The sequence below is a fragment of the Ischnura elegans genome, chromosome 11 (genome assembly GCF_921293095.1).
Source record: "Ischnura elegans chromosome 11, ioIscEleg1.1, whole genome shotgun sequence".
Lineage (NCBI taxonomy): Eukaryota > Metazoa > Arthropoda > Insecta > Odonata > Coenagrionidae > Ischnura > Ischnura elegans.
Genome location: NC_060256.1, coordinates 63,792,045 through 63,816,533, shown reverse-complemented (window position 1 = coordinate 63,816,533; position 24,489 = coordinate 63,792,045). Strand labels below are relative to the sequence as shown.

Below are 24,489 nucleotides of genomic sequence, written 5' to 3'. Positions count from 1 at the left end.
ATACTGGGGTGCTTGAGGTATTGCTTACCCGCCAGGGTAAGCGGGAGGCGTGGAGGCTTTCCGCCGGAAAAAATTAAGATAAACGGTTCAAAATGGTGATTTTTACGGCCTTCTGAGGGATATTTTATTAATCCTCACACTATTCTATAAGCAATGTTAATCCAATTAAGTAAAATAGATTTAACTTCAAAATTTCTGTGAGCTCTGGGGGGGGTTTTATCCCCCAAAACCCCCCCTAGCTGCGCCACTGGGTGGTTGTAACTTCCCCCCCACCCCCCAGTGACTACATCACTGCTGAGATTGATCGACTGGGGAGGGATAAGGTATGTTGATTTGGGGGAGTAGTTCATTTTGCACAGCAGCGACATAGTGGTATGCAATGCCTCACAGCAATTATGCGCCAGAGATCTGAAATGTATAGAGGAGTGGATTTTCGATTTAAATCAATTATTTTTAAATGTTGTTAGTTATGATGGTGAAATAAAAACACACTGCAGAGCCACTACAATAAAATAACCATCTTTCCAATTTTTTCAGTAATTACAGGTTACGCCTCCTTAAACTAGTAGTCTAGGAGGAGGTTAAAAGCCCAAGCAAAACATCGCATAACGGGCCAGGAGTAATCTATGATGCTTAAGATTTTAGCTAATATGCTGTGGCTGGGAAGACTCCCAAGCCTCCACAGTAGTTCAATACAAAACACTGCTTGGAAATTTATGTAAAATATTGTATTTCCCTTACTTTATTAGACACACAAAATTAATGATAAAGCTTACAAACATGCTAAATATTTAAAGCGATTTTGGTATTCTTTGCATCACAGATATTCTTAATCACAGCCACTGCTGATAAGGTAGATTGACAGATATTAACCACTGCCCCTGACTGCATGCTTTTAGATTGATAAATCTTTCCTAGGGGAGACTCATGGTTGATCAGGGAATGAAAAAATCTCCTAAGTTAATGAATTGAATTTTCTCCATTCCATTCACAGTTTTGACATAAATATATCAAAGAAAACATGGGGAGTTTTGCTTTCTCGAATCAATTCGCAACTATGTTGTTACAGCCTTATAACTTAGGTAATGGAAAATATTTTCTGCTCAACCTTTTCTGTAGCATGCTACTGGGTAAGTGTTCCTAAAAAGTAGTAGCAATAATTGACAAATTGAATGCGTATGATTCTTTCAGGTCCCTACAAAGTCAGTGGTTGATGACCATTCATTCAACTCCAAAGTAGCCAGAGAGGAGAGAGCCAAGGCAAGGGAAGCTGCAGCTGCATCGCCTTCCGACGCAGATTCAAACGCAGCCAGGGAGGAAAGGTTGAGGAAGAAGAAATTGAGAGACGAGGAGAAGAAGAAGGAGGAAGAGGAGGCTGAGGCAAAAAGGCTGGCAGAAGAGGAGGAGAGGGCAAGGCAGATGGAGGAGAGGAGGAAAGAAGCGGAGAAGAAGGAGATGGAGAGACAGGCGGAACTGGCGAGACAAGCTGAACTGGAGCGGCAGGAGCAGGAAAGGCAAGCCGAGTTGGAGAAACAAGCTGAACTCGAGAGACAAGCTGAACTCGAAAGGCAGGAAAAGGAGAGGCAAGCAGAACTCGAAAGACAAGCTGAAGCCGAGAGGCAAGCAGAGGCTGAAAGGCAAGCTGAGGCAGAGAGGCAAGCAGAAGCAGAAAGGCAAGCTGAGGCAGAGAGGCAAGCGGAAGCCGAAAGGCAAGCTGAGGCAGAGAGGCAAGCTGAGGCCGAAAGGCAAGCAGAAGCTGAGAGGCAAGCTGAGGCCGAGAGACAAGCCGAATTGGAGAGGCAGGCTGAACTGGAGAGACAAGCCAAGGAAGAAGCCGAAGCTGCAGCCGCAGCTGAGGCAGCCCCAGTCGAGGAAGAAGTGGTCGCCGAGACAAAGGAGGAAGTGGAAGCAGCAGCACCAGAAGCTGAACCAGAGGCCGAGACTGGAGAAGTGCCCCCTGAGGAAGAGAAGCCCGCACCAGAAGAAGAAGCAGTACCTGCGGCAGCAGAGGAAGAGCAGGCAGCCCCTGAGGAGGCTACAACTGAGGAGGGCGCCGAACCAGTAGTAGAGGAACCCCAGTCTCCAGAAGCACCGTGCACAAATGGCATCGAGAATGGGGGAGAGGAACACGACGGCCCCACGATCGAGGAGGTGATGAGCCCACAGCCTGAGGATGAAGACGCTGCTGCAGCCCTTAAGCTGTCTCAGCTCAGGCAAGAGTCAGCGGCAGCAGAGGCCGGTGGCGAAGAGGAGAACGAGTGAGGTGGAGGTCCCGTGCGTGCTCCACAAGAGGTGGTGGCCGAGCGGGGAACCATTATCATACCATTCACGGTGGGACCAATTGTTTGAAACGTGAATCACTTTGAACTGAAGGATCATCATATGAAATACCAAGCACGATCGTGTCATCATCTGGAAATCATTTTGATTTTCGTGTTGGCACGTCAGTAAGTGAATGTTAAGGATATTATAAAAATGTTAAAATTTTAGGCAAGTTGAGTTTTAGTTGATCTAGCTTGTGCTGCCTCATTTTCGGTCGTCGGTAACAGTTTTGAAAGAAACCTCTAAACATGAAGAATTTTATTTCATCCCGCGTAATAATGTACATTCATTTAGACACAGTTAAATGTTGCTGCAGATGCCAAAATTACAGTTTCATCGATCAAGAGCATAAGTCAATTATAATGAGCAAATGAATAATTGACAGAGGTCCTACTGTATGGTATAAGTGAGGCAGTTCGACATGTTTTCCCCGTTCTGTATATAACCAGTTAGAGCCGTCCACTTATAGTTAACAAAGCATCTATTGTTATTTGTTGAGCGTGATTGTTAATACCTATGGCCGGCCATTGGAAGTATAATCTATCAATATTACTTCCAATTTATGATGCTGATGTGTATTAGGCTTGAAGCCCATATATTTATTTATTGACTGATGTTAATACTGTTGGCTTGTAAATCACCAAGTGATTGATTTTGTAACAGCCCTACTGATAATGTGTCGTCTAATTGTTCTTCTGCTTCACTTGATACACACTCATTGTTTTATACAAGAAGCACCAATGTAAATAAGTATGTAACATGTTCTGCTACTGAAGATTTCTAGAACAGCATACTCCAGCACGAAGCTTGCTTGTTACATTCATTTTCTTCTTTAATGTCATGAGCATGGATTAATCGGAACTGTTCTTCATCCACTATTTTTCATAACGCAGGAAAATGGTGAAGATGAACAATTGTTCCTCACAAAGGGCGGACTTTTACTTATCATGATTATGTTTTTGCCCACATGTATGTGAGAGATATATATTTGCTTTATAAAAGATATTTCATCTTCATATAAAAGAGAGCCAAATATAGTTTGCTCTTGCATACATTTTTCACCGCTTTTCAATAAATGAACATCCTTCACAAATGTCTCAATTTTTATCAATTATTATAAGGTACCACTGACAAAATTCTTACTTAACAAACATCCACATGTATGTAATTTAAAAAGTACCATCAAATTATTAATACCAAGAGAATTCATCTGGAGGACAAATATTACACTTTCGTTTTATGCTCATATTATTATTTGAACAACATTTAATTTATGCTTGTAAACTCATCAATTAAATGTACAAGGTAAAAAGCTCAAAAGATAATATATTTTGCTTTAGTCACATTTCTTATGAAGTGCAATACTATGCTAAATTTGGTAATAGCAACCAGTATCTTGACTTGATAATCTGATTCATTGCATAGCACAAATACTTACTTATTAATTATCATGCATTAAATGAGTTTAATGAGGGCTATAAAATTTAGGTTAATCAGCTATTATCAGAACGGGTTGGGATAAAGTCACAACAAAAATTCCAAAAATGTCCTGATAAATAGAACTTAATAGTTGAACAAGAAATTGTTGAAAGGCAAAAGGGTTAGCACTGCATCATTCATAATAAAAGTTCATTCTTTAATTTCTGGACATATTCAATAACAGAAAGTCAATCTTATAATAATACGCATCTAGGTTAACTAGGTGGAGCCACTTCCTGTACAAACAAGACACTTTGTAAGTTCCACAATGAATATTAATTACCGATCATGATTTAAACACTTAGATAATGAATTAATCATCAAAACCATAATGAGTAATAAATTTTCACTGTGGAATGAACAAAGTGAATTTCCTTTTCCTTATGATGAAGCATCATAATCACTCCAACGAACCTCACCATTCAAATCAGGTCTTTGCTGTAGATCTATGAAAGTGAATTTTTGTAATGTGAGGGTTGGAGTTTCCTTCAATGAAAGCTCTAATTGTTACCTCTAAAAGCCCTGCCAGTCCACCAGTTGCAATGGTTCCGACAAAGCTGTACCATTCTAGTCTATAGTAGTCCATTAAATTACACAGTTAAATTCTGTGTGTCCCATACATTGGAACAAGTGAAGATGTAATCAAAGAGTAATGACTGCAAGGAAGGAATTCATGTGAATTGCTTTAAAATATAAACTTGTGTGTGTAAAAGATAAAAAGTAAAAAGTAATGAAAGTGAGCAGTTTTTTATAATACGAGGACTAGAAAAACATTGCACTTACTCTTTCAATGTCCTATCCAATTTTGAAACTCATTCTTCCTTGGTTCCTACTCAGAAACTATCCAACAAGACTCAAAATGCCAAGTTCTGGTGGATCCTGGATCAAATTTACTTAGGCTGTCATAGTCTGAGAAGTAGAAATATAAATATAATTCTACAAGAAACTTCAGCAAGAAAAACCATCTCAATAAAATCCTTGCCAGCAAATAAGGGTGGTATATCCCAGAGAAAAGTTTTTACCTAATAATATCCAGTGGCGTAACTAGGAATATGCTTTGGAGGGGGGGGGGGGGGGGTGAGGGGCCTAGGGGGTGACTCCCCCCACCCCCAAGCAATCGGGTTCCGGGAAAATTTTTGGAAAATGACATGCCTTAGATGCATGTTGCATCATTTTGGTACTTAAAATTTAACTTTTAACTTCAAGTAGATGCAGTTATTATACATCAAAACTAGGCAATAGTTTTATAGTATTATTTTTTGTCAGAGGCTTCTAGGGGGGATCTGCCCCCCCATCCCCCCATAGTTACGCCTTTGATAATATCCCTTTTTCGTGAGCAATTATTCAATGGAAATAAAATTTCAAAACGAAATAAAAATAATATGAAAACAAATGCTACCGTTGTAGTCGACCAATCAGACCCATAAGATCCAACAGGTGACATCAGACCACGCGGGAGTTTCGATTCATTTCGGTGATTCGAATCATGTGATTTGGTTCATGTCAATGAATCGTTCAAGACAACGCAGATTTTAGAGTTGAATATTAAAAAGTCCATTTCCGAGAGAATAATTAAAAAATAAAACTGTAATTTTATAAACTTTCAATTTTTCACGTGCATTACCAAGGCCGAAATTTGGTTGAAAAATATATTTTATTCCTCCTCTTATGTCATTTCTCAAGTCACTATTATATCTTTGTAATTTTTTTCAACTATCACCGCTTTACATTAGGCCAAGTATCGTTAGTGACGGATATTAGCACGAGCCAACTTTTCCGCGTGATTCCATTTTCCCTCGTGCGACGGTTCTTCAAAAACTACTTAATCGAAATGAACCACATGATCGACATGAACCATTTGAAACGAATAATGCAAATCATCACATTCGGTTCATGACAAAGGAACCGATCAGATTGAACGATTCACTCATGAGCGACACATATCTTGTCGCTCCTAGTCTTCGCCATTTCTATCTTGGTCTATGCGCAGAAGCCGAAGAAAGTGCGCATGCACTGAGATGTAAGGGGTATTCATGGGGTTGGCCTCAACATCAACCTAGGCCACTGAACACTAGCTGTTTTCATTCTCACCTGTTTCTATTCGTCTCTTTTTTCCAATCATGACGTGGGATTCAGCTGTTTCGCATTTCGCACACGTAGCGTATTTTCCGCGAATACGCTACATAGCGTAGCATACTGCTAGTATTTTTGACATAGTTTTTAAGCACTCTTGTTCCAGATATTTATAAAGTTTCTCAAACTCTAGCTTCAAAACAAACTTCATATTAACACTGAAAAAATATTGCAATCCCGAAAATTCACGTTTGCGAAAAATAAGGAGCCCTACTCATAAAGCCGTGTGACACTAGTGATCCATTGCAAGTTCCTCACGAAAATGTTTTCGCGTTGGGACTCATTCTGCCTCGGAACCGAATCCACTCTCTACACTCTTTGTTGGCCTCAGAGGCGGCGAGGATAAGTCCTCGCCTATCATACCAAAGGTCGTCGGTTCGAGTCCCGCTTAGCGATAGCTTTCCCCTTCCAAGACATGGATATGTGTGATCCTCTGCTGCTGATTGTTTAAACTACCGACGTAAAGAGCAAATTATGCTCATATCGGGGGTTATTGAGATAAGTAATAATATACACTACGCATTTGAGCCAATCCAATAGGCTACTTAATGCTTATTTGGAGTTCTTAACGTTGTCAAAGTTCCGCTAGCTTAGTTTGGCAATTTTTGGACTTAGTCACCAACTGATATTTTGAGGTGCCTCAGTTTTTTTTTAAATTCCCTACAATAAGAAAAAAGATGCTACCATAATCATTAGTTGGTATTTATCCGGTGATTTTGATCGGAGTTTTTCCATCATTCGTGATACTTCTAACAATGTATAAACTCTGTGCCCTGACAGCCACTTTACTGGTGGGGACATCCTTTATTTTAATTACCTCTCAACGTGCTACGAGAGGTTATGCAAGATTTCCTGGTCAGGCAGCAAGAATGCCTTAAATGCGATGGTGGACCTTTAGTGGACAATAATGAAGTGTTCAAAAAATAATTTTTCTCGTTTTTAATCAAAATGGCTGTTATTAGTAAGAAAATATTTAAAAAGTTTTTTTTCCAATAACCAATTACTTTATTTAATCATCCTGTTTCATTGGCGGACCCTGTATTTCGAAGGGGGGGATCCGGACCTCCCGAACTCCCCCTGCCCAAACCACCCTCACCCAACTACCCATCTACCCTCGGTTACCTCAAGTGTCGGCTCAGCCCCAAATAAACAGTCAATACTCGAGGCCACACAAAGGCAACAGACCCACATTCACTTCTCTGGTACGGACGTCCGCCGTGCACGGAATGAAGTTTCGACTGATTTACAGCGGCGGGCCGGAGGCTTGGAAACATCACGCAGGGAAGAGGGTCCTGCCACACAAATCATCATCATCATGGGCGGGAGGCGGATCATCACGTCCCGATTCAATTTATTCCGGCCAGTCGCGCTCTCACGACGGCCAAAGGGCGCCTTGAGGGACGGGAGGGCAACCTCATGCGAGGGTGGGCCACGCATCGAGCTTCCGGAATGTTCTCCACGGACCAGGGGGACCAAGGCAGTGCAGTAGCGAGGGGGGGGGGTCCAGAGGGTCCGGACTCCACCCCAAATATAAAAATACAATTACTTTACTCAGTCATAAAATAAAACAAAATATTGAAAAATCATGAATTTACGAAAGATTTCTTAGAAAAATGATATTTTCTCTATAGTGAATAATCTAAAATTTAAATTATAACCTCTATCGTCTCAGGCTCAACTTTAAGGAAGTTCATTTTAATAATGAAATGAAATAAACTTTATTTTATTCCACCAATTTATTTTAAGGTACGACTAGTTTCGACGCGGTGCCGTCATCATCAGGTACGAAGAGTCGAATCGAAGGCATGGCTCACATACAGGGTGTCCCATTTATCTTGACCACCCGTTATAACTTTTTGTCCAGATGCAAATTCAAAAATGTGTCATGTACTGTACTGTACAGTACTGTAGTACAGGAGAGTCCACGTGACTTTTGTGTTATGTTTTGACTTGGTTGTCATTTGTTTACTGCTAACTCCAATAAGTGGAGGCGGTTGTGGTCCCAGGCTCAAAGTGACTTTGGTGTTATGTTTTGACTTGGTTGTTATTTGTTTACAGCTAACTCCAGTAAGTGGGCGCTTATGTTTTCCTAACGTTGCGTTTATGTTAATGGTCCATTTTGCTACATTTCTGAATTAATCTTTAGAAGAGGAAATGAATTGTAAAAAAAAGTTATAGGGTGCCATTTAAAAATGGCATAGTGCTGTTCATATCTTTGTGAATAACATAGCTACAAGGAAGGCAATCATGCTGATTAATGTCCCCTTGACGGCTAATGAACATTTACATGAGTTGAGGCGGAGGACCGTTACAGGTTTGGGTTTTGCCGGGTCGTTGGTGACTAACGTAGCGGTGAGTGTGTCCATGGGAGTAGGGAGCGGAGGAGAATTACCGGTTATAGTTTTTTCTGTGAGGGCTACGAGGGGGGAAAGGTTTTCAAACAGAATGTCATTAAGAAGAGGACGTTTCTTCATTTGCCTCCATATCCCCAAATCTTCCTTTCTGTCCGCTCTCCCACATTTTTCTTCCCGGAACAGAATTTTTCAAGAAGGCCAAAAAATTTTTGGAGGGGTGAGCAATTGGTAATGGAACGATAATTAACGCGAATAAAACAAACTTAATTAGATTCAAGAAAGGTAGAAATGTGGTATTATCCGATTACTGCATCATGGGAAAAATTCTTAGGGAAGTTAACAGCTGAAAGTATTTAGGAGTGGTATTGGGTAGGGATTTACAATGGGGATGACACGTGGAAAGCACGAGAACGAAATCTTTTAAAGTATTACCCTTTTTGATGAGAACCATTGGAAAAAACTGCACTAGTGCGAAAGATTTTGCCTACAAAACATTGTAAGGCCTATTTTAGAATATGGAGGGTCAGTTTCATAAATATAACCCATTCAAACAGGGCCTGTGACCTAGGAATACGATTTGATCCTTCCACATCGAATCCAGAAAATTGCAACTTAAATGGTTTATATTATTTACAATGTGCAACAAAACATTTTTTCCAGGATTGACTCTCGTGAGCAATAATATTTTGCTGGCATTTATGTATATATTACTCGTCACCCCAAGTCCGACCCCGGAAAATACTGCATTTCGCTGCTGTGTGCCAAAGGAAGTCTCAAGATTATTATTTGAAACGGAACTAACAAGAATACATTTCTGTTGAAGTGCTTCCAGAAGTTCTTCCCAGTATTTGAAAAAGCCGTAAGACGAATGAATAAGCTTAGCGCAAATGCAAGCAAGCGCTTCGCTCAGGTACTATAAGACGCAAGGTGTTGGTTCCCATGGACGAAAAGAGGCCTACTTCAACGCCAGCGCAAAAGCTTTCATGAAATTCACAAGAAGGAGAAACATTTACCCGGAAAAGGAATGTGAATGAAAGCTGCATGTGTTTGCACAGCTTACTGACATCGGATCCAAAAAAACAAAAAAAATTCTGGAAGTGAGGGATAGAAATAGATTGCAGTATTCCTAAGAAAAGTATATTCCACACCTTTCAACCTATTGAAAATAGAATTTTGTGAATTTCATTCGACATTCTTGTTCCAGGGCATTCATCTATAGTGCCTTTTGATCGAAATGCGAAACAAAGGGGTCGTCCACTTAGATCCGAAATCACAATTCATCTACATCTACATAATACCCTGCGAGCCACCTCTAGGGTGTTTGGCAGGGGGTGATCAATCACCAGCATGCAGCATGCATTGGACTCCCACGTGCACACCACACCGTCCAAAAAACGTCACGTATACTAACAAATTATACTACTATATGCTGTTAGAAATAATAATAAAATTAAAAAACATGCAATAAGTTTTACATAGGTTAGTTGGCTACACTACAAGTCATGCAATCTATCTATGAGTTCCATCGCTGCCGTTATAATCTCTTATTGATCGTGGAAAAAATGACATTCTGTACCTGTCTGTTGTACAATCTATCTCTCTTATTTTATTTATATGATCTGATCTTCCGTAGTATGTTGGTGTCCGTAACATATGGTTAATTTCGTTAGAAAAGACACTGCTCTTGAATTTATCTAAAAGGTTTAGTCCCTTTTTTCAATTTACGGTCCGACAGAGATTCCCATCCGAGTTTATCTAAGAGGTCACTTACACTAACAAGACCTTCGTAAGGACCTTTCACATGCCTGGCAGTTCTTCGTAAATCTCTCGCACACATACCTGGCAGCTCTCATCAAAAGAATGCGGATGATAAAATGGATATACAGGGCTGAGAAAAATTATGTCATGAAATATTAACCCTGGATAGCTGACGCCAAAGAGTATGAGGGTTCAGGGCGAACCCTTCGAGGATACAACGCACCGGGGCAGGACGCATTAGGCAGTAATTGTAGGTAAAAACCATTGCAAAAGTTATTTTCTATATTCTCAGAAGGATTTACGCTGGGCAACCTATTGTTGATAAATACAAGTGAAATGTTTCGTAAAGTATGTACTACTACTTCATGTCCTAGGCGATTCATTCTGTTAAAGAAAAGGATACAAACTTAGCCCTTGATTACTAAACCTGGCTCAGAGTCACGTGGTCACTAAACTCTCGTCATTTTGACTATGTTATTTTTTTTACCTTCCAATGAGGTTATTTTTGTTCTTTAAAGCAATTAACATAAAGTTTTACTATTTTTAATATATATTTTAAATTTTAAGTCATACTTTTTTCATTAAAAATATTTTTTAATTAATGCTTTTTAATTTCATTTATAACAAATTTTTGATGTCAGGTGCTGGGGAAAATATATGAGAAACCATTAATTACGTGTTCTTTATAATAAAATGCATTTTCCAAAAGTATGGAACTTTAATTTGGCGTATCGTAAAAATTACGATGGTTTAGGGTGTTTTTTACATTTCCCTTTTATTATTTTCGACCTTAACATAACTAAATTGGGCGACGTTGCTTTAATAAACGGAAGAGATTAAAACAAAGTGAAAGATTTGCCGCTTGAAAGTGACTTGACGAAGCATATCGAGAGGAGAGCGGGTGGAGAATAGAACAGAGCTGGTCGTTAATTCACCCTCAGCATCTGTTGCCACCTCGACGGAATGTATCAATTCGTTGCCACAGAGATGCGGAGAAGAACAGAGGAATACTCCTTTTACTGCCTCGTTCACTTTTCCAGCGCACAGCGGGGGTAGGGTGCAAACGACTCCATAGGGGGAAGGGAGTAAAGAAGATGCAAAGGGGTGACAGACGGGGAAAGAGGGGTGGAGGGAGAATAGATGGGGGGAAAATTGAAGGGGGGGCTGAGAGAAAATGAGGGAAGAGGAGAGGTTGGAATCAGATTGTGGAGGGGAAATGAACAGAGAAAAGGTAGTTGCATACACTTAAGGATATTCCAGTGGAAAACGATAAGGGAACATCCATTTATTAGGTGTGGCGTTTTGGGGGTTGAGGGGGTCCAGCCGATTCTCACCTCATCTCAGGTGGAGGAGAAAGGGGTCCTGGCAAGTATCACGAAATTTATTTCCACAAGAAAGAGTGTGAAATGTGATTCTAAACTACGATATTAGCAATATTAAATAAAAATAATTCATCATCATCATCATCACTGGTCAACAATCCTAGCATTGGTTTGACGCAGCTCTTCCATCAGTTCTCCTATCAGCTAATCTTTTCACTCCTACGTATCTCTTCTCTTTCACATCTCTCTTTACTTGTTCCATATATTTTGTTCGAGGTCTTCCTTTTCCATTCTTGCCTTCCATTTGTCCTTCGACGATTGTCTTCATCAGGCCATCATGTCTCAAGGTGTGGCCTATGAGGTTGTTCCGTCTTCTTATTAAGGTTTTCATGAGGCTTCTCTTCTCTCCTACCCTTCTTAGGACTTCCTCGTTACTAACTCGGTCGATCCATTTGATTTTCATCATTCTTCTGTAGCACCACATTTCAAAGGCCTCTATCCTTGCTTTCTCCGCTGCGGTCATTGTCCATGCCTCACTTCCGTATAGGATATAAAAATAATCAAACAAATTATTTTTTTATGAATCCAACGCAATGAAGCATATGTTAACGTTTTTACACTGAAAATACGCATTTTGAAAAATCTCACCTGAGATTAGAGGGAGGGGGTCGATCTCTCGATACGTCTCTCACAAAGCTTACGATATCTCACTAAGATGGGTGCTAGGGGGTACAGCAATCGCCAAAATCACCTCGCGTAATTAATGGTTTACTGTGGAAGAGCCATTTCGGTGTCTTAGATCAGCACTTGGTTTTGTCTAATTTGTTTTTGACTAACTTTAGGCTTCTAGATAAGATTTGTAGTTTAAACTTCAGATTTAGACCTCAGTTTTTATCTATCATGTCAAAGGTTTAAGCCACAGGATACCCTCTTTTAGCCTTATATGTCATACAAAATTTGAACATGAAAGAATTTTAAGGGGAATGGAACTATATGTACTCTCCATTCGGAAGGGTATTCATCTACACGATGGATATATACAAGTGGTTAAGGTTAAAATTGCGATCAATCATTAACCTTGACATGAACGCTAGAATCACCATAATTAGCGTCCAGAGTGGACTAGAGCTTAAACCAAACAAGTTACTCTGGCATCCAAATTTCACTCTCCGTCAGAAAAACAAAACAATGCAAAAAATATTTTGAAATGAAAAATTAATTTCAAAAATCTTTTGAGTGTCTTCTTACTTTGATCCTGACTTAAATAAATTTCTTTTCCCACTTCTAGTGTGCTTCGTGCGCATCCAGAACAATTGAAATGCACGACTTTGTGCCCCAGTCTGTGACCGATCGTCAAGGGATAAGTAGATGGTATGCATGCATATAGGCACATGGAAGGGATAAGGAATAGGTAAAGAAAGATGTGTAACAGAAGAAAAACCTAGGTGTGAACAGATTAGCTGATAGGAGTATTGAGTGGAGAGCAGCGTCAAACCAATCTCAGGATTGTTGACCAGTGATGATAATGAAGATTATGTTCTCCTTGTTGCTCTGAATCTTTCAGAGCGACTAGTAGAACATCATTTTGATCGGATATCAGGTGAAATTTTGAATGAGCACTAAAAATTCAACGTGAATATAGGTTTGCCTCATGTTTCCCGGACTTCCGCCGTTTTTTTATGTCCAGGGATGGCAATTTCTCGGGAAATTCCAACTCCCACTTAGACTTAGAACTAAAGACGCTGACCGATGACGACAAATAACGTGGTTTAAGACTGGAAAAAATAATCACACTGCGGAACTCTTGAAACATTAGCCATACACCATATTTACATACACCACAGTTGGTTGTATCTCTTTTTCAGAGCTAACAATATCTATTAAATCCCAGTATTTTATTTCTAACCAAGTTGAAAAATTGTACACACAAACTTCATTGCAAAACTTATTTTTTATGAAACATGAAAGTTTTTCACTCAATGTTTGCTAAAATAATTTAGTAAATTTTATATCAGATTTGTTTCCAATAACGACAAGTATTGACCGGAATTTTTAAAATTTGATTCGTTCAAATTCTGTATTGAAAAATAATTTTTGTTTCAAAATTGTGGAAATAATTAAATCAGAAAAGTAAAGCAGGAGCATCAAAAATATTGGAAAACTGATGCCGGATTTGATTTAAGCGGTCTCTAAAACTTATATATATGCATATTTTTGAGTTGATGTAAAAATTTTTAGACTTTTTTCCGTCCAAAGTGGGGTTTGGCCCCACTATGCGACGGCATGAAAAATCATCGTAGTTTGACTTTTTTTGCCTCGTGAGTCGCCGGAATACCACTGGGAAAAGACGTCACTGCACTGTTATCACGGGGAAAAGAATAACGAATCGCTCCTGGAACCCTAAGAATCTCACCCCCGCTTCAGGTTGGAGGCACTCGACTTAGCGAGGCACGAAAGCATTTTCAATAACCGTGGCGGGATTCAGATAGTCGATATCTAATAACAATTCCGGCGTTCCAGTTTGAGAAGGCGGAAACTGACTTAGCGCGCGTAGGTTTGCCCAGGGCGGGGGTCAACCGTGGGTGTGGAGAGCGTTACGCAGGGGGGGAATAGAGGGGGAAGACCCCCCCAACAACCTTTGCGTCCCCAAGACTAGAGAAGGAGGGTGGGAGAGGGATGTGATGAGGTTATAAATCTATTTTTGGTGCGGCGCCGCATTCGCTGTTTCCAGCCGATACTACTACACCAACCACCCACAACCAACACGAGCCGCCTTTGCACGTCCTCGCTCAAATAGTCCTCCCGTGGGCGATTCCCTTGTACCCCACTCCATCTGATCACGGTTCATCATCTACGTATCACATGAAAATCCGCTTCAATAAACAGAAAAATAGGCTAAACATTTTATCTCATTTCAAGAGCAGTGTATTTTCCGTCGAAGTTAGCCATAACTAACGGATTCCAACATACTATGGTAGGTATGATCGTATTAATTAAATATGAAAGATATGGTGAATCATATCCTTCGTTTACCATAGTACTATAGTAGACGTGATCATGAGAATAAAATAAATAGACTGCAAAACAGAGAGATTTAAAATGTCATTCTTCCCTCGTACATTAGGGATAGCAACGTTGTCTCAATTGATAGGATTAATGGCGTCGCTCGCTAGGATCACTCATTGCATGTTTTTTCATAGTTCTAACCTTGCATGTATTTGCTCTAGGAATTACTAACCATTAGCAATTTTTTTATGAATAAGCATGTATTTTCTTGTATGCGTAATATTTCAATGACCGTGCGGTGTACATGTGGCGGTCCTCTTGCATGCTGCATGTTGTTGATTGGTCACCACCTGCCAAACATCCTTGAGGTGGCTCGCAGGGTATTATGTAGATGTAGATGGTGTAGAACAGATGTATTCAGGATGTCGACTATAACGGCAGCGTTAGAACTTACAAATAGGTTAGTTGCCTAGTGGTTTATCCTAATAACTTATGTATTCCTCAATTCATGTTTCTGAATTTTCTTAGTATTTCTAACAGATTGTTTTGTGTTTTCTAGCTTTATCCACAGATTTCCTTCCTGAGTACCCAGTCGATAAGTTTTGCATTTACATGAATGTGAAAGTGTCATTTATTAGAAAGTGTCATTTATTAGAACATTTTTACGCCCGTGCGATGTGCATGAGGGAATCCTCTTGCATGCTGCACGCGGGGATTGATCACCCCTTGCCAAGCACCCTAGAGTTGGCCCTCAGGGTATTATGTAGATGTAGATGAATAGTCGCGTTGCCGGAGATGCTACGGAATAACACCCGTGTTCTAAAAAAATATAAAAAATATAACAGACTAGCAATGTCAACCTGCCTGTTCCACAGCCAGGTTGACTCCGCTGCGCTACCGGTCGTTGCCTTGTCCATTGTTATCATGGCATCATGCACTTATGACGATGGATGACTGGTTCATTGAAGCGACGTCCATGGTTGGGAACCTGAACTCTGGAATCCCCCATAAACTTTCATGTTGCAATACTTCGGGAAAGCCTGTGATCATTCTTCAAATTCAAAAATTATTTCTCGCAGAAATCCTGCCTGTTCGATAAAAAGAATGCTCTTAAGTGTCTGGTAATGGTGAAGTTTCCCTTATTCTTTAATTTCATTCACTGGGCTTCAGAAACGTGTTTGTGAGGTATTTTTTGTTAAAAATGCCTTTCGTGTGTATATTGTCGGGATGTAAAGGAAACCCCGGGACATGGTTCAAGTTTTTAGCTTTCCAAAAGATCCTGAGTTGAAGAAGAAGTGCATTTTGGCGATAAGAAGAAAACATTTCACCCCTACGAAAAACATTAAGGTATATTCTCTTTCTCGCTGTAATTATTTGGATGCAATTTTAAGTTAGAAGTGGTTTCGGGATGTTGATGCAACACTTCAGTTCTGAAAATGGTGAAAGAACGTAATGTCAGTAATTCGAGCTTCGCGTAAGTAGGAATAAATAGGCTTCACTATAAGTGTATGCTTCGTATATTTTTTCAGGATTCGGTCTATTTTTTCATGACTGAAAAAAGGAGGAACCAAGTGACGTCACTGCCAGAATTCACAATGGTCTCCTTCATGTGAGTGTGCGGTATGTTGCCGTACGTCCTTTCGAAGGTGTCGCGTGGAGACACGTGGCGAATTATTCATTCCAGGTTTTTGCCTGGGAGAGCACGAGGAGTGCGTGACGACTTCGCGTGATGCACGGTGCACGAAAGGAACATGCACGCCCTCTCCGGCCGCCACGATAAATAAGTGAGCGAACGACTCATCTGCGCCTCAGAACTACGGATACCCCGAAGACGGCTATTGGGAAGCCTACTCATCTTCTTTTATTGAAGACCTTCCTTATCACGACTTTGCGGGTCAAAGCAAACACTAAATGTCACCTCTACGTTTGTGCGGGCGAAAATAACACGCAGAGAAAACAAAGATTTGTGAAATTCTGGTTAGATCCTACGTGGAGAACATCGGGGTAAATAGATCCACGGCCGTAGCCAGTACATGGGGAAATCAGCGGTACAAACCCCACGAAATTTTTGTGACATAGTCATCACTGAAACCCCTCCGAATTTTCTTCTGGATACGGCCTTGAACCTCTTAGGTACTATTTTTCCAAAAACATGATAAATTTTCAATTTCGAAATTATAATATCTGCTTTCTACTTTCCATTACCATGGAAATATATTTCCAGAGCGCAGCTTATTTTTTATCCTCTCATTCTTTCATTTTTTTAATTCTTTTCTTTTTTAATATATAAAGAAGACGAGAGAAGATTGGTGGCATTCGAGATGTGGGTACGGAGAAGAATGGAGAGGGTGAAATTGACGGAGAGGAAAAGGAACGACGAAGTGCTGGATATGGTTGGTGAGGAGAGGCAGCTTTTAGATGAGGTACGGAGGAGACAGAATGTATGGATGGAGCGTATCCTTAGCGGGGAGGGGATGATAAAAATGGTATTAGAGGGTAGAATGTTAGGGAAACGAGGGAGGGGAAGGAAAAGTATAGGATTTTTAGATATATTGAAAGAGAGTAGGCCTTACAGTGAATTAAAGAAGGTAGTGCTGGAAGGAAAGGGAGGCTCCCAGATCACTTCTTTAGTATTCCATGGAAACCTACCTTAATCGGTAGAATACTGTAATAAAATAATTCCTTTTTTATATTTAACTGCTCCAATGGCAGTTAAAACTCGAGTTAATTTTTTCTCAGATCGAGATTGTTCTTCCGACTGTTCCGGAGACATTCCGAGGGTTTTTACACCTCATGTTAATCTATCCTTCGCCATTTTCTTCATTTCGTAAACCATTGGTGTATTAAATTTTTCATACTAATATTATCTTAGTATGGATGCTTAAAACCCCACAATCGCCATTTTATTGATTTTGTTATTCATTTTTATACTTGATTTTTCATACCAATATTATCCTAGCATATTCTAACATCCCCATAATCGCCATTTTCTTCACTTTGTTACCCATTTTCATATTTGATTTTTCGTACCAATAATATGCTAGTATGGAATCTTTAGACCCCAAAATTACCTCTTTTTGAATCACCGTATCTCAGAACAAGAAATGAAAATTTGTGAGAAAGATTCCGAAATGTCTACATGTTTAACCTTTTACATCCAATGAATGAATCTTCATCCATCATTCCATACCTTAACGCATTTTTTAAGTTTCCCAGGATATTCTAACTCCGCTCTGTAATTATAGGCAATTTACAAGTAGGTATCATATGAAAAAATACAGATTTTGACATCGCCATAGAAAATATCATTCACTTCCCTGAATTTTCTCTTAAACATACTTTATTTCTTAAAAATTATTTTAGTATCAGGGCAGTAATTCATATCATTCCCAACAGATGCATTTGCGATGATGGCGTACGATCCATTTCAGTTGTCGGCTTCACAGTGGGTCACAAAAATTTATTTAAGAATACTTATTAGTTTTATATCGGGAAATTGTCAACAGCAAAACCCTAAAGCGGTCACGTGACTTAATTCCCGAATAAAGAGTCCCGAGAACTTGCGTTAAATTCCCATTTCTAGCTAACATTCTTCCCTCGGGGCAGATATAATATAAGAAAGTGAACCACTAAAATTTACGTTCATTTTCATACACACTAATCGTTCCCCAGCTATTATCCTAAACATTAATGCATCGGCAATGTTTCATGAGAGATTTATCGTCGCGATGGAGTAGAAAAAAATTTTCAATAACTATCTTGAATCTATTTTTTGAACACATGAAAAGTTATTTAGGAATTCTGCCGAATATAGATAAAATCTTATTTTAGGCACTTTTTCTGTTTAGTAATCCCTCTTTTTAATGTAATCGCTTCCATTTACTTATATCATCGCTCAACTAAAATTCTGTTCTCTGAAGGTACATAAAGATTTTCATGACTTGTGTTTTGACAGAGATCGATCACGTTTTGTGAATAAAAATTGATTTTCCGCTAATAAAATCCTCAGAATCAGTAATAATAAAAATAGATCACTACTCACTGCAGTCAGTTATGTACAGCGCAGCACCAAATATGCTACCGATTGTTTTTGTCACGTGATTTTGAATGAGATAAATGTATTTATGAATGACAAACATTGAATGAAAACATAATAAAAGAGAATGTAAAGAAATAAAACTGGTTTTATAAATTCTGTTTGTATTATGGTCCCTTAAATGTAACTTACACATAACTAAAATAGTACAGTATGCTTGATTTTAGTCACTGCTTTTCTCTTCACTGGTCTATTCATTTGTCGCCGTGTGCAGCGTCGCAGCCGGCCGTTCCTCGTACCTCAAGTTTTGCTCGTATTTCAAAGCGAAATTTCGCTCGTTCGACGGATCGTATCTTAAGTATCTCGTATGTCAGGACTCGTATCTCGAGGTACTACTGTATATAATCGTCCGTATCGTGCAAATATACCAGTATTTAACGGACCATTTTCAAGTAATACAATCAAAACAAGGAAAGACAAAGTGATATAAGCAAATCAACAAGAGAATTTATAAACTATTACAGAAACAATTCTTTTTAACAATATACCATTTTTACTGTGCATTAATTTGAAATTAATATATATGTTAATTAAGATACATAGTTTTGTGCAAATATGCCGAACAAAGCACTACCTTACATTACGATATTATGGTAATTAGAACATGAACTTCGAGAAACAGGTAGTTAAATAGTCTTTGGCTAAATATTCATCTACATCTACTTCTACATACTACCCCGCAAGCCGCCTAAAAGGTGTGTGGCAGGGGGAGTTAGGACACCAGCCATTTAAACATAAAAGGAAATGCTATAACGCAATTACGATGAGCATTTATTAAAGTCCTTTATGGTTCTGGGGAAAAACGAATTCCCATATATGTCAGTTCGGCAAAATATCTCTCTTAATTTATCGCTTCTGTCGGACCTGGAAATTTAGTGGGGCTCTGAGATGATGTTCTCCGCGTCGCTCCCATAGATATCTATTCTCAATTGTTCAAGCAATCCTATCGCGAAGCCTCTGAGTGTCTAGCGGCTCCCAGCCTAATTCGCTTAACATCTGGGCAAACGCTGTCTGTACGCCATTAGAAGATTTTGATGAACCGTGCAGCCGTCCTAGGTATTTTATTCAGCTCGCGGATTAGGTCTTTCAGCACCGGATCCCATACGCTCGCTGCATATTCAAGGTGCGGTCGGACGAGTGCGAAATAGCACCTTTCTTTTACTTTCTCATCCGAAAATCTTCCCATAATACGATTGAGAAATCCTAATTTCTTCAGGGCTATGCTGCAAATATGTCTCATATATGTTCCCCGCGAGAGGTTCGAGGTTATCGTTACTCCTATGTACAAAATATTTGGCTGCTTTTGGAACCACGTAATTTAATGGATCAATTTTGCAGATTTGACGAGGGAATAAATTTCCGCATAGTTCTCATTCCCGTAACCAGGCAAAAATACAACTAATAAATTCACACACACGCTAATTCCGCGTTGGACACACGCACGCACACACGCAGGTTTATGAAGATTACGTGTACGACAGTGAATTACTTATCCAAATAAAAAAGACATAAAAATTAATTTAATAAATGCGAGCTCAAACTCACGCTCGTAACTGTCGTAAGCTTCTCAAACCTGTGCGTGTGCGTGCGTGAGTCCCACGCGGAATTTTGTTCTTTAGAGCAAATCCGCGCTATGCGTGTGAGTGTGTATTTATTAGTTGTATTTTTGCCTAGTTACGGGATTGAGACGCACGCGGAAATTTATTCTCTCGTCAAATCTGCGAAAAGGATCTATTAAATTGCGTGGTTCCAAAAGTGACCCCGCGCTATGCGTGAGTGCGAGCGTACATTTTTCAATTAAATTATTATTTTTTCCTATTTCATTTTGTGTGAGTGAGTCACTGTCGTATGCGAGAGCTTCATAAATGTGTGTGTGCGCCGTGGTCCCACGCGGAATTTCGTTCTTTAGAGCAAATCTACGAAGAGCGAGAGTGTGTGCGTGCATTTCTATATTTCATTATTTAACAAATCCGCCTGGGGAGTGAATGTGAATGCACAATTTTAATTATAATTTTCGCGTGATTGAGACCTATGCGTACAGTTACTCCCTTGGCAAATCTGCTAAGTGAGTCAGTGGGCTTGCGTGAGGGTTTATTTTAGCGTTCTTTCAGTTTCGATTGTTTTATTTTTATCCACTGACACCTTCTTTAACTTCCTTTCGTTTTATTGAGACACCTAAACAGAATTGGATTCGAAAAAAAAACAGTCAAGCATATGTTAGTTAAAAAATTTTTGGGCTATGTCGCCGCGTCAATTTTCGGGTGCCCCCAACGTTTCCCGACCGATGCTGGTCGCTTTTTCAATGATTGAGATTCCCTTGAAAATAAGACTGGCATCGGTCGGGAAGCGTTGGGGCCACCCGAAAATTGCCGCGGCGATATTGCCCAGAAGTTTTTTTTTTAATAGCATGCAAAGTACCCGCGAAAGTTTTAACGAAGAGTCAAGGATTTTTATTGAGAAAACTTAAGATTAGACATGGTCATTGGTCAACTGGAGTTTATTTCCTGGGCTACTTTAAGACTTTACTACTTTGCAAACAATACGTCAAAGCTAAAATTGATCATCTTTAAATGCAGTCTCATAAGTACACCAACCTTAATTGAATTTTTGGAATCCTTCCGTTTTGGGAAGAAAAAGAATTTGAGTGAGACTAGCCTTGGGGAATTTATTATTCCAACTTTTTTTACGGCCGTATAGCTTTCGTTATTTTGTATTTATCTAGGATTTTTGCGAATTAATTTTATATTAAAAATTATGCAAGTATTTAGGCGATAAAAAAGTTAGCCGAGACATAATTTTAAAGTTCGATACTTGAGAGGCCAGAGTCGTTCATGATAAGTTGATGAAAAATATGTATTCATCTTTGCAAAACTTAGTCTACATTATTAGCTCAATAAGTCCGCAATAGGTTTTGCAATTCATTATCGTAATAATAATTTGGTAATGGAATAATGGTAATGTATTTCGAGATATGAAGTGAAACACTTTGCACTTTCCACATAAAAATTTATTACTCTAGAGTCGACATGTCTCGCTGCACTACAGCATTATCAAGACTTAAACAAGAAATTAACCTTACCAATATATATACACCAATTGCACACTCGCAAACATTTGAGAAATGGGGGTGGAAGTTGGGGGTCGAAAGGAGGGTTGGGAATTATAAACTGAGCGTTAGTCTTTAAAATTCTCAACCCTCCTTTCCACCCCACCTTCCACCCCCATTTCTCAAATGTTTGCGAGTGTGCAATTGGTGTATACATATTGGTATGGTTAATTTATTGGTTTAGTCTTGATAATGCTGCAGTGCAGCAAAACATGTCGACTCTAGAGTAATAAATTTTTATGTGGAAAGTGCAAGTGTTTCACTTCATATCTCATAATGGATCTCCACAAAGTATCTGCCTCATCCATCCAATTCAGTAATGTATTTCATTACCATTATTTACTATAGTAGAAGATAGAATATTTTGTTTACTTTGAAAAATCACAAAATATATATCAGCTTCAATTTTAATTTTTTTCGGGTTCCGAGTTCATATTGTTCCACTTTCTTTACGACTTTCAAACGGAAAACTATGCGCTTTTAGATGTAAATAAGCCAAATCATTGATAAGTTCACATTAAGGAACCGAAGAATTCTTCTTTGCGGAGTGTAATCCACAACCTCATACTCAATCACTATTTGATTGCTGTTGTGCGTCCCAGAATGCAGTGCTATTTTAGGGGGAGGAGAATGAAATGTAAATGAGATCAAAAAAGCTGACGGAATATTCGATAAGTAATTCAATTCTGAACGTTTTTCTATACCAAGCAGATGACTGAGATTCCATTTCCCTTGCGTTAATACAGCCATCCCTCCACTTTTAGAACAAAAAAAAACAGAAGTTACATTAGCCGTCACTTTTCCCGTGCCCATTCTCTAGAATAATCTGTTGTTTCCTGGATTACTGAAGCTCGAAGATTGCATGAAAAAGATTCTTTTATCCCGTGTCTAAAAAATCTCGCCGTCGGAAAAACCAAATTTCAATTTTATCGAAAAATATCTCAAGACGTTGAATATTCCGACACCAAGGAGATGAATTCTGTGGCTAGTGCCGAGAATTCATATAAAATATTCTGTAAATCGTTTTAGAAGGAAGGCTAAAAATATAATACATAATTTGGAAGGAAAAAAGAAACAGTCAAGGAGATGTATTGGAAAAAATCTAAGCTTAGTAATGGTCACCCAAAGTTTTGTTCTTTGGGAATAGCTATAATAGCTTGTAAATAGCTATTTTATGGCATTCCTACCTTGCAAGCAATGCGTCAAAGGTAAAATTGGTCCGATAAAGTCGGTTTCTATAACACTTCAGAGGATTTCTGGATCCATAGGTGACCAAAGGAATAGAATGACCCGTTATCTCTGAATATGCGACTGTAAAATAAATGCTGATGGTGCTCCACGGGGTACCCCCGATCGGTGTCAATCCCACCAACTTGCGAGTGAAACAATGGAAGGCCTACTCGAAGCTAAAAGCTTTGCAGTTCGCAGTGAAATTATTCAACAGGCTAAAGACCTGAAATTCAACGTCTTATTTTCTCGATTCTACGGAAGTTAAGTAAAGTCTAATAAGCAAGATGGATGCGAAAGATACTATCGTCGATACAGAAGGGAGTTTTAAGTGCTCTCGTCATAAATGGAACAATAAGAGAATGAAAGACAGTGAGAATACTTAAAAGAGGTTCGGATTTAGAAGCCAAGCTCGAGGGTTTTCCTATATTTTGTCTTTTGCTGCCTCTTTACGAGAGAAATATTTTAGGTAGAACCATTTTGTGCAAATGGTATTAAATTAGGGAGTGATAAAAGGTAATATGAATTTTCTATGAATGTTATTATTTTTCATTTCATAAAATAATCCATTATTTATCTTATTGGACTTCAAATTGAGCACTTGCACGTATTATTGTCCACCTTATTCCCGAAGATACGACGCGACGTCTATTGTGAAAAATGTTTTCTTTAAATTCAAGTTTTACAAAATTGTACTATCTTATAAAAAGTTCTACGTATGTATCACAATAAGACTCCAGATTTTTTATTTAAAACTTGAGATTTTCGTTCTGTAAGCTAACGAAGAGTATACGCCAATTTTGGTCGAAATTGGCTACCCCAAGGGTTTATTTTCTTTGACTTTTGGGCAAATTTGGAAGGAATGACTCTATTAAAGAATTAGCGGAGAATTTTTTCTATCCACACATTAGCGCTTTCTGATACCTTTCCCCTGCTTGATACACCTAAATCTGTCTTTCTATACATATTACTGTTTCCTGCCACACTGTAGGGCGGGGGGAATGAACCCTTTACCCCTTCCTTGTGCCCGTATCTCAAAAATATAATACTTAACATGTTGGAAAAAATATTTCTTGTGTGTAGCGCTTCTGATCATACTTAGGAAACTCTGTAGTGGGTATTTCAGGAAGAATTTCCATTCAGGTGGTACAGGAAATAATTTTAATCATTTTTTGTCCATAAAAATGGCGTCGCCACTCCTAAGTTACTGAGCCATGGCAACGCCAAAATTGTTTTCGATTCACTGTGCAGTTACCATGACAACTGTTTTTCTTTTGTATCCAGCCTTTCAGACATTTTATTCAATACTCTGGATTGTAAGGATATTTAAGAATTTCAATCGGTCGAAAATGAAAGATAATAATTTTCCGGAACAATTAATCTTATAAGCTTAATTGAACGAGAGCTTTGAGCGATTATCAACAACACGATTGCTCAATCTCATCCATTTTGAGATTAATTTTTTCACACTATTATGATCGCATAATTTCGTCCAACCTTAATTATGTAATGTCCTTAAACATCCAGAGTTTTAAATAAAATGTTGAAGGGGTTGGATAACAAAGAAAAACTCTTATCATGGTAACTGCAAAGTGAAACAAAAAATAAATGTTTGCGTTGCCAAGGCTCTGTAACTAAGGAATTGCGACCCCATGTTTATGAGCGAAAAAATGATTAAAATAGTCT

General features: G+C 39.0%; 1 protein-coding gene across 5 annotated transcripts in view; it reads left to right on the top strand.

The window, feature by feature from the left end:
• The window catches only part of LOC124168068 (uncharacterized abhydrolase domain-containing protein DDB_G0269086-like), a 52,470-nt gene extending 49,055 nt beyond the window's left edge, over window positions 1-3,415 (top strand). For all 5 annotated transcript variants that reach the window (XM_046546182.1, XM_046546181.1, XM_046546179.1 and 2 more), the window contains one exon: window positions 1,192-3,415. In XM_046546182.1, coding sequence (XP_046402138.1) covers window positions 1,192-2,262 — 1,071 coding nt within the window. In that variant the 3' untranslated portion in view covers window positions 2,263-3,415. The remainder of the gene's footprint in view (window positions 1-1,191) is intronic.
• The last annotated feature ends 21,074 nt before the right edge of the window (window positions 3,416-24,489 follow it).